At 45.6% G+C, this 12,975-nt stretch overlaps 2 protein-coding genes across 2 annotated transcripts; both read left to right on the top strand.

The window, feature by feature from the left end:
- Positions 1-9: 9 nt before the first annotated feature.
- On the top strand, positions 10-2,892 carry trim35-12 (tripartite motif containing 35-12). The gene is made up of 6 exons (XM_037256787.1): positions 10-610; positions 871-966; positions 1,341-1,571; positions 1,690-1,712; positions 1,813-1,931; positions 2,132-2,892. The coding sequence occupies exons 1-6, from the start codon at positions 65-67 to the stop codon at positions 2,689-2,691; spliced, it is 1,575 nt and encodes a 524-aa protein (XP_037112682.1). The 5' UTR covers positions 10-64; the 3' UTR covers positions 2,692-2,892.
- Positions 2,893-10,015: 7,123 nt separating this feature from the next.
- Positions 10,016-10,912, top strand: LOC119125922 (zinc-binding protein A33-like). Its single transcript, XM_037256902.1, has 2 exons — positions 10,016-10,034; positions 10,235-10,912. Exons 1-2 carry the CDS (start codon positions 10,022-10,024, stop codon positions 10,792-10,794), a joined length of 573 nt encoding a protein of 190 aa, XP_037112797.1. The 5' UTR covers positions 10,016-10,021; the 3' UTR covers positions 10,795-10,912.
- The last annotated feature ends 2,063 nt before the right edge of the window (positions 10,913-12,975 follow it).

Raw genomic sequence — 12,975 nt, 5'->3', positions numbered from 1 at the left:
CCCCTGTTGCCGTAAACCCAGCCTAGTCCACTCTTGGCAGTTTGAGGATCGCATTATCTAAGCCATGGCGTCACGCCCACGCGCTTCCTCCCAGCCCGGGAAGCTTTCCTTCCTGCAGACCTCCAAGGCGAACACGGCCCTGCGACCGAGGGCCGTGTCGTCGCGCTCGAGTTCCGTGCTGGAAGAGGAGCTGTCGTGCCCGGTGTGCTGTGAGATCTTCAAGGAGCCCGTGGTGCTCAAGTGCAGCCACAGCTTCTGCCGGGCTTGCCTGCAGCAGTTTTGGAACAAGAAGAAGGCCCGCCGTGAGTGCCCTATCTGTCGCAGGAAATGCTCGCTGACCGAGCCCACCGTCAGCTTGGCCCTCAGGAACGTGGCTGACACCTTTCTGGTGGAGCAGCGGCGCCGGGCGGACAGCGCGGGGGCTACAGGACTGAACGGCCACTGGGACGAGGAGCAGCAGCAGCAGGTGGTGAGGTGTGATTCCCATGGAGAAGTCCTCAAGCTCTTCTGCCTGGATGACTTTGAGGTCCTCTGCTGCGTGTGCCACACCTCCAAGAAACACCACGGTCACAGAGTGTGTCCTCTGGAAGAAGGTGCGCACGATTGTAAGGTAGGTCTGGTGCTAGCGACAGATTTTCTTGTGTCTTTGGCTGTGTTTTCATATTTTGGGGATTTCATTTGGCCCGTTATGATTCATCACTATCAATGTGTTTTGTATGTTTAATTCGGCATTGTTATGCTTGAGCAACTATAATTTTTTTTTTTTTTTTTGCTTGTTTTATATTTCATATGGTTCAAATGCAAGACTATGAAATGTGTCATCACCCTTACACCTGTCTATTCTTTGACATGTCATGGTGTCGCCCTCAGGAAGAGCTGAAGAAGGATCTGATCCCCCTAAAGAAGAACCTGCGGCGCCTGTATGAGGCCAAGCAGGAGTGTGATGACACAACTGTGCACATCAAGGTATCAACAAACAGAATGCTTTGAAAACAATCCAACGTGATGAAAGATGTTTTTGTAGGTGAATAATAGACAACTGTTTTTTGATGCATCTTTTTGTTTTATTGAAAAAGAAAGTGTGGGCAACATTTAAAAAGTAATGACAAAATGATTCAATTAAAATTGCACAAAATGGAAAAAAAAAGAAAACATTCTTAAACAATTTAATGTAGTTCAAAGTTAAATACAACTGAACTCTACTGAGACAATGATTCAATCACACGCCACTAGAGGGAGCTTTTGAGCCACTAGTTAAAGTTTACTGAACCTGACATGCACCCCTTGTGTACAATTTGGAGTCGTAATCTATGTTGTTGACTCGTTTGTATTTGTTTCAGAACCAAACTCAGGCCACTGAGCAGCATATCAAAGAGGAGTTTCAGCAGCTGCGTGACTTCCTACAAAAGGAGGAAACAACACGGCTGGCCGTCGTGCAGCAGGAGGCGGAGGAGAAGCGAGAGCTGGTGAAGAAGAAGGCCGACAGCATCACCAGAGACATCCTTACCTTCTCGCACGCTGTCATCGCCGTGGAGAATGAGATCGCGTCCGCCGACGCGCGCTTCCTGCAGGTGACTTTACGTTTTGCCGATTCATCTGCAAGCCGAGCGGACAAATAAAGGGATACTGTCATTAAAAGAATGTTAGAAATAGATTCATACTTGAATGTTTTTTCACTTTTCATTCTAGAACTATCCCAACACGAAGAAAAGGTAAGGCGTGTTTATATTCATGACGATGTCGTAACCACTTTAACTCGATTGTGTGTGTGTTAGAAGATTTGAATGTTATTTTTTTTCGGATGGTTCAAAGGGCAGAGATTCAAGTGAAGGATCCGGGAAAAGTGCCTGGAGCGCTTCTCAACGTGGCAAAGCACGTCAGTTCCCTCAAGTACCACATTTGGGCGAAGATGGTGGCCATGGTTCAGTACAGTAAGCACATTGCAATGCTTTATTTATGTAGAGCAGGGCTATTTTCTCGTTACCATGACAACCGGGGGTGGAGCTTGTTTGATTCAACTTGCAGAAGCAGAGCGTGGGAGAAAAATGGGTGGGCAATCTGTGCGGAGATAATTAGTAAATTAGCCACATTTTTACATATGTTTGAATATGATGCTCATTTTTTCTTTTAGCACCCATCACCCTGGATCCCAACACGGCGTATTCGTGGTTGTCCATCTCCAAGGACCTCACTTGCGTGGCTAACAGCGGCTCCCTCCAGCAGCTCCCAGACAACCCGGAGCGGTTCGGCCACTTTGTCTTCGTGTTGGGCTCCGAAGGCTTCACGGCGGGCCGCCACGCCTGGGAGGTGGAGGTGGGAGACAAGGAAGACTGGATGCTCGGGGTGGTCAAGGAGTCCATCGACAGGAAAGGCCGCATCTCCGGCTGCCCCGAGGGCGGTTTTTGGATGATCTCACACTACGAGGGCGAGTACTTGGCCATGACCAGGCCCAGCACCACCTTGCGTGTGGAGGACGAGTTAAACAGGGTCAGGGTGCAGCTGGACTACGACGCCGGCGAGGTGATCTTCTCCAATCCGGTCAGCATGACAACCATCTACACATTCACCGACTTCTTCGCAGACAAAATGTATCCGTTCTTCTGCCCTGGGGCAAATATCAACGGGAATAACCCCAACCCGCTCAAAATCTGCCCTGCTACCGTAGCGGTGTGGAACAGCGCCACATGGTGAAGGAAGCAAGTCAACACCATGTTACCACCTGGAGGTATACAGTTGCCTCCAAACGTATTGGAATAGCTAGCATGGGCAATCCCAAGGTTTTTGGAGGTAATCTTGCTGTTCCAATACTTTGAGGAGATTCTACTTCCCTCTCTCAGTATCACCTTAATGACCAGAAAATAATATTCAATTAAACTATCGTACAACAGCTCATGTACGTAGTTTTGTCATTTATAGAACTGATTCCTCTACCACTAGGGAGAGCAACCCCCAACACACACACACTTCCTGAGCTGTCTCAGAAAGTACAGCTGCTGCTGGGCCTTCTTCCGGACACAGTCTATGTGGCCGGTCCATTTTAGGTCACGAGAGATTGTGATCCTAGGAACTTGAAGGGGAGGGGTGGAAGTGGTGAAGGGTCTCTCCTGGTCCACTGTCATCTCCACGGTCTTGAGCGGGTTCAGCTCCAGGTGGTTTTGGCTGCACCAGTGGACCAGTCGCTCCACCTCCTGTCTGTACGCAGTCTTGTCTCCGTCCAGGATCAGTCCGATGAGAGTGGTGTCATCCGCATACTTCAGGAGCTTCACAGAAGTGTCGCCTGAGGAGCATTTATTGATAGATAGAATGGTTAGCATTTAAAGACCTGCAGAAGAATTTACTTACTGGCAGAGAAGAAACAAGTCCAACCTAAGCTTGGACGAGCTTGGGCAGCCTCAACGACAACCCTGCAGACACAAGCGGCCTTACTGGAGGGGCGGCGTTTCCCTATTGTTTCCCTTCTGGTTTCCTTTTCCCGGAAGGGACTAAATTATGAGTCTCATGTGGAGGTGTCAAAAATCATCAGAATCAGAATGCCTTTTATTTTTCATTATACATAGTATAACAAGATTGGAACTGCCCAACAGTGCAAAATAAAACAAAGTATATAGAAACAAATAAAGTAAGGAAAATAAGATAGATGTTAACCGGTCTCAGAAAATTTGAATATTGTGATAAAGTTCTTTATTTTCTGAAATGCAATTACAAAAACCAAAAATGTCATACATTCTGGACTCATTACAAATCAACTGAAATATTGCAAGCCTTTTATTATTTTAATATTGCTGATTATGGCTTACAGCTTAATGCATGTCAGAAAATAAAGAACTTCATCACAATATTCAAATTTTCTGAGACTGTTAGAGTGGTGCTCACTAACTTATTTTTGCAAGAACCACACGGGAGACAGACTTAGACTTAGACAGAACTTTATTGTCATTTTGTCGACACTCGGTGTGTACAAAACGAAATTTCGTTGCATACGGCTTTCAACAATGTAGAGGTATTTCGGCTGGTTAAAAAAGTGACATTCTATATAAAAATATGAAATAAGATAATTATAAAGTACAAAGTGCAGCAGTGATAAAGTATGTAAACAGTGCAGGAGACAAAAGCAGTATTTACAAGTGTGCAGAGGAATGCTACGTTTGAATGTTCAACAGCCTGACGACAGCAGGGAAAAAACTATTGCAGAACCTGGTGGACCTGCAGCGGATGCTGCGAAACCTCTTCCCAGAGGGCAGCAGGGAGAACAGTCCATGGTGGGGGTGTGATGGGTCACTGATAATATTACGGGCTCGGGACACGCAGCGCTGGGATGACAAGTCCTGAATGGAGGGAAGAGGAGCCCCGATGATCCTCTCTGCTGTCCTCACCACTCTCCTCAGGTTCTTCCACTCGGAGGCGCTGCAACCTCCACACCACACCGAGAGACAGCTTGTCAGAATGCTCTCTATGGTGCTTCGGTAGAACGTCCTCATGATGGGTGGGGGCAGGTGGGCTCTCCTCATCCTCCGCAGGAAGTACAAGCGCTTCTGTGCCCTCTTGACCAGTGTTGTGGTGTTCACAGTCCAGGTGAGGTCATCTGTGATGTGGACTCCCAGGAATTTAGTTCAGTATGCCCTTTTTAAGCATTTGCAAATGGAGAACCATTCCTCGCTGTGCGTACAGCGATGATCGAATGAGGTCTGATTCTGGCCTCTTGCAAGAGCATTTTTATTAAGAGAAACAGGGTGGGGGTGACAGTGGACTGGATGGAGAGGAAAGCCCTTGACCTGTAGTCAAAACATAGCAGGGGGTGTTTTACGACGTTGTGTAGGATGGGACAAGCTAGGTTATTTATTACAGGTTACATTCCAACATAAGCATAAAACTAATCGAGCTAGGTTATTTATTACAGGTTACATTCCAACATAATCATACGATCAAGATAGTTTGGAAAACCCTGAATACAATGTAAACAAGGTTGCAAAGTGACAACTGCACAGTTATCACAGTTATGGTTAGGTTATGGTTGTTGTTAGTTTGCTAAGGTAAGACCCACAACGCTTGTCTGAACAAAGGAATACAATGGCTATGCAATTGCACAATTATGGTGACCAAGCATAAATATATTGCATGTAGAAGAATGTAGTCCAAAGAGATCAGGCTTATCGCACGTTCGTATTGAGACCATTTATGGCTCTTGGAAAGAAGCTGGTTTTAAGTCTGGTTGTCCTTGTCCTGATATTTCTGTAACGCCTCCCCGAGGGCAACAGGTCAAACAGGACAGAGCCAGTATGGGAGAAGTCTCCTGAGATTGCCTTTGTTAGGGTAGTGTTCACTCTAACTTATTTTGCAAGAACCACACTGGAGACAAGTTAGTCGTTTCAGACACCTGCAGGCGGAGAGTTCACTCGTCGCTGTGCTTACAGCGATGGTCGAATGAAGTCTGAAGTCAGGCCTCATCAGGTGCATATTTATTGAGAAGAAACACAGTGGGGTTGAAAGTGAGGGTGTGAGAACCCAGGATGGGGTGAAGACGCTCCCCTGCTGATCAAAGCATAGCAGGGGGCCTTTTACGACTTTGTGGAAACAAAGCAACTTTGATTGCTTCCTCTGCAGCTAGTCAATCAGGTGAAAATATCTTAGCACTTTGGTCTACTACTTTTGGTAAGACAGGACAAGCTAGGTAAATTATTACAGGTTACATTCCAACATAATCATACGATGAAGATATTCTGCAAACCCTAACAGCCTTAGCTCTGCTGAGACAGCAGGAGGTGTAAATGTCCGTCAGGGAGGGGAGTGGGCAGCCGACGATCTTCTGTGCTGCCTTGACAACTCTCTGCAGACAAACCATACTGTGATGCAATATGTCAGCAAACTCTCAATGGATGAGCGGTAGAAGTTCAGCAGCAGGTTGGAGTTGAGGTTGTGCTTCCTGAGAACTCAAGAACTGTAGCCGCTGCTGTGCCTTCTTGGTGATGGAGGTGATGTTCTCTGACCAGGAGGTGTTGTCTGAGATGAGGACGGCGAGATACTTGAAGGGTGTGGACGCTTTCCAAGCGCTCGCCGTTGATGTGTAGGGGGGCTATGTCAGTGTTGTTCTTCCTGAAATCGATGATCATTTTTTTGCTGGTATTCAAGGCAAGGTTATTCTCTGAGCACCAGGCTGCCAACCTCAGACCTCCTCTCTGTAGGCAGTGTAGTAAAATTTGGATTCTATGCGTCTTTGTATGTTGCCTTTAGGTGATAAACTAGCAGCAGTGAGACTACCATAAGCTATTTTTGCGGTACAGAGAAGCTTTAGTTTTAGTAATGTGTAGGAGCTTAGAATATGGAAGGGCCATTTGTTCGTGACCAGGAAGACCCTTGTTCATGCCCTTTTAGATGTGGGGCCTCGCAGAGAAAGAGAAGGAAAAAAGGGGGCTTCTAACATCTTTGCTTTTGGGGCCACTCGAATTTTTGGAGAGACATCACTCTGACATCGGTTGAATAAAATCTTTTCCCAATCAGCTGTGTGTCACTGGAGTGTTCCTTCTCTGGGCCAACCATCGTCCACCGAGTGTTTTTTGAAGACCAGCGAAGCAACAAAGACCATTCACCACAGCAGCCTCGTCATCCTCGGAGATGAGATCGATGGTGGGCTGGTCGGCAGTGGTGCGTGGCAGCAGAGCACACAGCCCTGAGGGATCGATGATGAATCGCTTAATCAACAAACATCGATTATCAAATGACTCTCATATTTTGATAATCATATTTGATAATTGAGTAATCCATAATTTTCCTCTATAATTTCATACATTTTTTTTAAACAAAACAAAAAAGCCTTACTTGGGCAGCATCTTTTTCTTTTCTTTTTCCTGGAGGGGAATCAATTATGAGTGTCATGTGGAGGTGTCAAAATAAATCGATTAATCAACAAACATCAATTATCAAATGAATCTCATATTTTGATAATCGAGTAATCCATACTTTTCCTCGGTCAGCCAAAGTAATTTTCCTTTAAAATAAGTATTGCATATGGCTTGTTGGGTGGCGCCGGCCTGTCAACTTGCTCTGTGCTGTTTCCGCTGTCATCGCCAATAACTTTACTGAACAAATGTAGAAAAGTTTCATATTACCTCACACGCTTCCTGACGCGCAGGAGCACGACCACGACTGCAACCACAGCCATGACCACCGCAACCGCAAAGATTATGCCTGCCACACATACAGTCATCGTTATCAGCGGTGGGACTTGTTTTCAACTGTGGCATTTCATGACTCAGACCAGTCCCAAACTCACCAATCTTTGAAGTATGATTGGCGATAGGATGAGTTACATTGGGCTTGCTACTGGTTCCGGGCGCTCCTAACATACAGATCACAGTTTTGAATTGTTAGATAGGTGTAATTCTAGGCATTTCATGACTCAGACCAGTTCCAAACTCACCATTCGTTGAAGTATCATGAGTACAATAGAAATCTGTGCTATCTTCAGGCATCCCCTGAAATACAAAAGACGGTACAATTGACCATGATAGAATCCATGGTTCAAAAAAAAAAATCACATAAATTTACAGACAAGTTTAAAACAATATGGAAATAACATAACTTACATTACAATTGTGGTACTCTGTTGAAATGTTACTGCCGTAGTTGATGAAAATACCACTCTCATTTATACATCTTGCGAATGTTTCATAGATGTCAAAGCTGGGCGGATTCTTGCTGAAGTCGGCATGGCCAATAGTAGTCTGTTAGCAAACAGAACATTGAAGATCAAGATCAGTTTCAGATCGGTAAATAAAAACAACAATAAGATAAGAGATAAGTTTGAAATCCAAATACCTTGTCTTGCTTAACGACAATTTGACCCCCTGGGCAACGTTTATCAAATTTGTGGAAACAGCCTTCGTTGCCTTGAATTTTACGGCAAGACACTTCATCCTGCACAGAATCTACGAGAAGAATATTTAGTCATTCCCCTTAAAGCAGGGGAGTCAAACTCATTATTTCCACGGGCCGCATTGTAGTCATAGCTCCTTTCGGAGGGCCATTATGACTGTCAACCCAAATAAATGTATGAGCACCTCATATTATATACAGTAAAAGCTACAAAACAAACTAACAAATAACTCGTTTTCAAATCAGACGAGTAAAAACTGGTCAAATATTAAAAAAAAAAGATATTAAAAGGGAAGACAATTTGCAATTCTAGTAATGACACGAATTTGATGCACAATTTGTCTTCGCGGGCCACATAAAATGATGTGGCGGGCCGTATCTGGCCCCCGGGCCTTGAGTTTGACACATGTGCCTTAAAGCAGTGTTTCCCAACCTTTTTTCATTCACGGCACACCTTTTCATTGGAAGAAATCTCGCGGCACACCGCCAACAAAAATCTGTTAAGCTCCTATATTAAAATCAGTTATATTACAACGAAAGACGTAAAGTCGAATAATTTAATAGAAATAAATACTAAATATTCTTTAAATTGTATTCCTTTTTTTAAATAAAAGTTAGTTTTCTTTAAAAAGGTTTTAGACGGTGTAAGAAATAAACTATTTAAAGTGATTGTGATTAAAATAAAAGAATCAACGTGATTTTGTTTACTGTTTTAGACTAGGTCTATAAATATTGCAACAATAAGAACAAAGTCACTTTTAAAGACGCTCTGCTGTTCTGACAGCAGCTGAGTGGCTATCACAGTCGAGGTGTCTCGACTTGATTGTTTATTTTATGTATGTGAAAAATAACCCATCCAGGTTCTCCCGTTGAACAGCATGCTCTGATTTCCATTGACCTCAAACGCACCACAACCTTCATAGTGTCCGTCACCGCAACCTTCATAGTGTCCGTCACTGTTAGCAAAAGCACACAGCAACACACGCATAAACTGAATATGTGCCGATGCAATACAATCAGACCGACACAATATGAAATCTCAAGATTCTCCGATTCTCCACACATGCACGATTAGCAAGTGGCTAACCAGGCCTTGCGCGAACTGACCAGTGGTTCGGCGATCCTGTTTACAATGCGCTCCTTTATTAATATTGGACAATCCCACGGCACAGCTGAACATCTCTCATGGCACACCAGTGTGTGCTGAGTACAGTGTCAGCATTTCTTCTCTTCAAAAACTTCTCCATCACTGTCACTATCGACTCGTCTCGCTATCCACATTGACAACGTCGCTGTCAATGCTACCAGCATGGGCAGTAAAGATCGGCTCGTACTGCATCCTTGCCTCCGTGTGTTATTGTTGAGACAACCAATAAGCAACCCACGGTTAGTGACAACACTACAACAGTGTATCAGAGCGTAAAGCCACAACACACAACAAACATATGAAAAATTTAAATGTTTGAGCCTACCTTGGTTTGCAAAGTAAAAAAGCAACAAAAACAGTGTAATCCTCTTGGGTGTCATTTTTAAATCAGTTGATTCTCAGACGTCTTCGCGCGAGCTCGCTCTTAGAAGGGTCAGAACACGGGCAGACAGACCAGGGAGAACCGTGAAACCCTGGCGTATTCGGCTGAGTGTGGAGGAAGGAGCCCGGTGACCGCAAGTGATGCAACAATTTAGTGAATCGTGACATACGCTTCTAGCCAATCGGACGTGAGCATAAACCTATCAAAATAATAATCCATCCATCCATCGATTTTCTGAACCGCTTAGTCCCCACGGGAGTCGCGGGCGTGCTGGAGCCTATCCCAGCCGTCATGGGGCAGTAGGCTGGGAACACCCTGAACCGGTTGCCAGCCAATCGCAGGGCACACAGAGACAAACAACCATTTGCACTCGCACTTACACTTAGGGACAATTTGGAGTCTTCAATCGGCCTACCAAGCATGTTTTTGGGATGTGGGAGGAAACCGGAGTGCCCGGAGAAAACCCACGGTGGCCAACCTGCGTGAAGCTGGCCCCCCACCCCACGCAAAATTTAAGCTAAATAGTCTGTTTCGTTTGTGCTTCGTTTGTGCTGGTTTGTGCTGCTATGGTTTTTACCTGCGTGAAGCTGGCCCCCCACCCCACCCCACATAAGATGGTGGCCATGGTTCAGTACAGTAAGCACATTGCAATGCTTTATTTATGTAGAGCAGGGCTATTTTCTTGTTACCATGACAACCGGGGGTGGAGCTTGTTTGATTCAACTTGCAGAAGCAGAGCGTGGGAGAAAAATGGGTGGGCAATCTGTGCGGAGATAATTAGTAAATTAGCCACATTTTTACATATGTTTGAATATGATGCTCATTTTTTCTTTTAGCACCCATCACCCTGGATCCCAACACGGCGTATTCGTGGTTGTCCATCTCCAAGGACCTCACTTGCGTGGCTAACAGCGGCTCCCTCCAGCAGCTCCCAGACAACCCGGAGCGGTTCGGCCACTTTGTCTTCGTGTTGGGCTCCGAAGGCTTCACGGCGGGCCGCCACGCCTGGGAGGTGGAGGTGGGAGACAAGGAAGACTGGATGCTCGGGGTGGTCAAGGAGTCCATCGACAGGAAAGGCCGCATCTCCGGCTGCCCCGAGGGCGGTTTTTGGATGATCTCACACTACGAGGGCGCGTACTTGGCCATGACCAGGCCCAGCACCACCTTGCGCATGGAGGACGAGTTAAACAGGGTCAGGGTGCAGCTGGACTACGACGCCGGCGAGGTGATCTTCTCCAATCCGGTCAGCATGACAACCATCTACACATTCACCGACTTCTTCACAGACAAAATGTATCCGTTCTTCTGCCCTGGGGCAAATATCAACGGGAATAACCCCAACCCGCTCAAAATCTGCCCTGCTACCGTAGCGGTGTGGAACAGCGCCACATGGTGAAGGAACCAAGTCAACACCATGTTACCACCTGGAGGTATACAGTTGCCTCCAAACGTATTGGAATAGCTAGCAAGAGCAATCCCAAGGTTTTTGGAGGTAATCTTGCTGTTCCAATACTTTGAGGCAGGGCCGGTTCTAGGAATGCACATAAGAGGGGGCAGTCAGAAATGTGAAGGGGGCATGTTTTTTTTTTTTTTTTTTTTTTTTTTACACATTTTTAACACTGTTAGTGTTTTCTTCACGGCAGTTGTTAGCTGTGTGTCCAGATCTCAACCTGGAGAAGTGGATTGCACTCTGTCAGGCCTCTACACTAAGACCTGTCCAGCTTCGGTGTCCCACCTGAAGATTAAAGCTTCTGCTGGTATTGCTCTTAGGGTCACTGAGGCACGCAAACCCCCTGACCACAATAAGGTGGAAATCTCTCAGGGGGGGGACATATAATATGAATGTTATATTAACTATTATTTGAGTTGTCGTTAATCATTAGTTATATCACGGGTCATTACGACGAGTTTGGTGGAGTTTTTACTGCTTCTTCCAACTCCTACCGCGCTGACTGTAACTTGACACTCTCTGGCTGCGTCTTGCCTCATTTGCATACTCACAGTGATTGGATGTTTACGGAGGGGCGCGGAGTCCTGACAGCAGGCTGTGTGAGGACACTGAGAGAAGAGAGGGGGCTGATTAACGTGTGTTTCTATCAGCGGATTTTTCACTTCTAAAAGTTTGATTCGAGGGGGCAGGACATCTGTTTGAGGGGGCGTTGCCCCCTCTTGCCCCTGCGTAGAGCCGGCACTGGTGTAAGTGTTGTATTATAGAAAGAAATGTGTTAATTACCCGAGCCAATTATTATTATATATATAATAATTTGGCGGAGTTGTGTGGTTGTATTGTTTGATGTGTATGGGTTGTTTCCACTGGATGTAAAAACAAAAACGTATCAGTGTGTGTGTGAGTGGGGGGGTAGGATTGGGGGGATTCATTGAACGATTTGTTTGAACGAATCTTTTGGGTGAACTGATTCTAAGGATTCAGTTCACCTAAAAGAACTGGAATGCACATCACGATGTCACCCCTGTTTTTTTTTTTTCTTCACTGGCCCTAATCCTCTCCATACGTCATACGGGGTTAATTGCAAGAAGTTGCATCATCATCACGTCCGCTTCTAGCCGCGCCTATAATCACGTGCGCATAAACCTATCAAAATAAATCCATCCATCCATCCATTTTCTGAACCGCTTAGTCCCCACGGGGGTCGCGGGAGTGCTGGAGCCCATCCCAGCCGTCATCGGGCAGCAGGCGGGGGACACCCTGAACCGGTTGCCAGCCAATCGCAGGGCACACAGAGACAAACAACCATTTGCACTCGCACTCACACCTAGGGACAATTTGGAGTCTTCAATCGGCCTACCAAGCACGTTTTTGGGATGTGGGAGGAAACCGGAGTGCCCGGAGAAAACCCACGCGGGCCCGGGGAGAACATGCAAACTCCACACAGGGAGGGCCGGAGGTGGAATCGAACCCGCACCCTCCTAACTGTGAGGCGGACGTGCTACCCAGTGCGCCACCGAGCCGCCTCAAAATAAATCATTTAAAATAATTATTTTAAATAATTGTTCTGAACAACAATCAGTTGCCCTGCCGACTGCCCGATGACTGCTGGGATAGGCTCCAGCACGCCCGCGACCCCCGTGGGGTCAAGCGGTATAAAAAAATGGATGGATGGATATTCTGAACTAAAATTTCAATTATTTTAAATAATTGTTCGGAACTAAAATGTCACTAACTTTGAGATCAAGATCAAGCAAACAGCGTGGAGTGGCTTGTTCTTCATCCATCCAGGCGCCTTAAGAATGCTGCACAAGAGACTGTGTTCACTTAAGATGTTGTTTAAAAATATATTAGACTACTTTCACTGAAGAAAATAACTACAATTTAACTTCAACTCAAAGTATGGACAATTTTAGTCGCGACTGTATTTTTAATGGCACGAAATGAGTTAGCTGTTGTGGCTGGCCAACCAGGGGGTTCCCTTGCACTTGAGTCCAGCAAATAATATTCAATTAAACTATTGTACAACAGTTCTTGTATGTAGTTTTGTAATTTATATAAGTAATTCCTCTGTCTAAAGAGTATGACCCTTTGCATCAGCAATGTTGGTTATTTGTTAATTCCAAATAA

Source organism: Syngnathus acus, chromosome 8 (assembly GCF_901709675.1).
Source record: "Syngnathus acus chromosome 8, fSynAcu1.2, whole genome shotgun sequence".
In the NCBI taxonomy this organism is placed as follows: Eukaryota; Metazoa; Chordata; class Actinopteri; order Syngnathiformes; family Syngnathidae; genus Syngnathus; species Syngnathus acus.
Note: the sequence above shows the minus strand (reverse complement) of the source record. Positions and strands in the feature narration are given on the sequence as shown.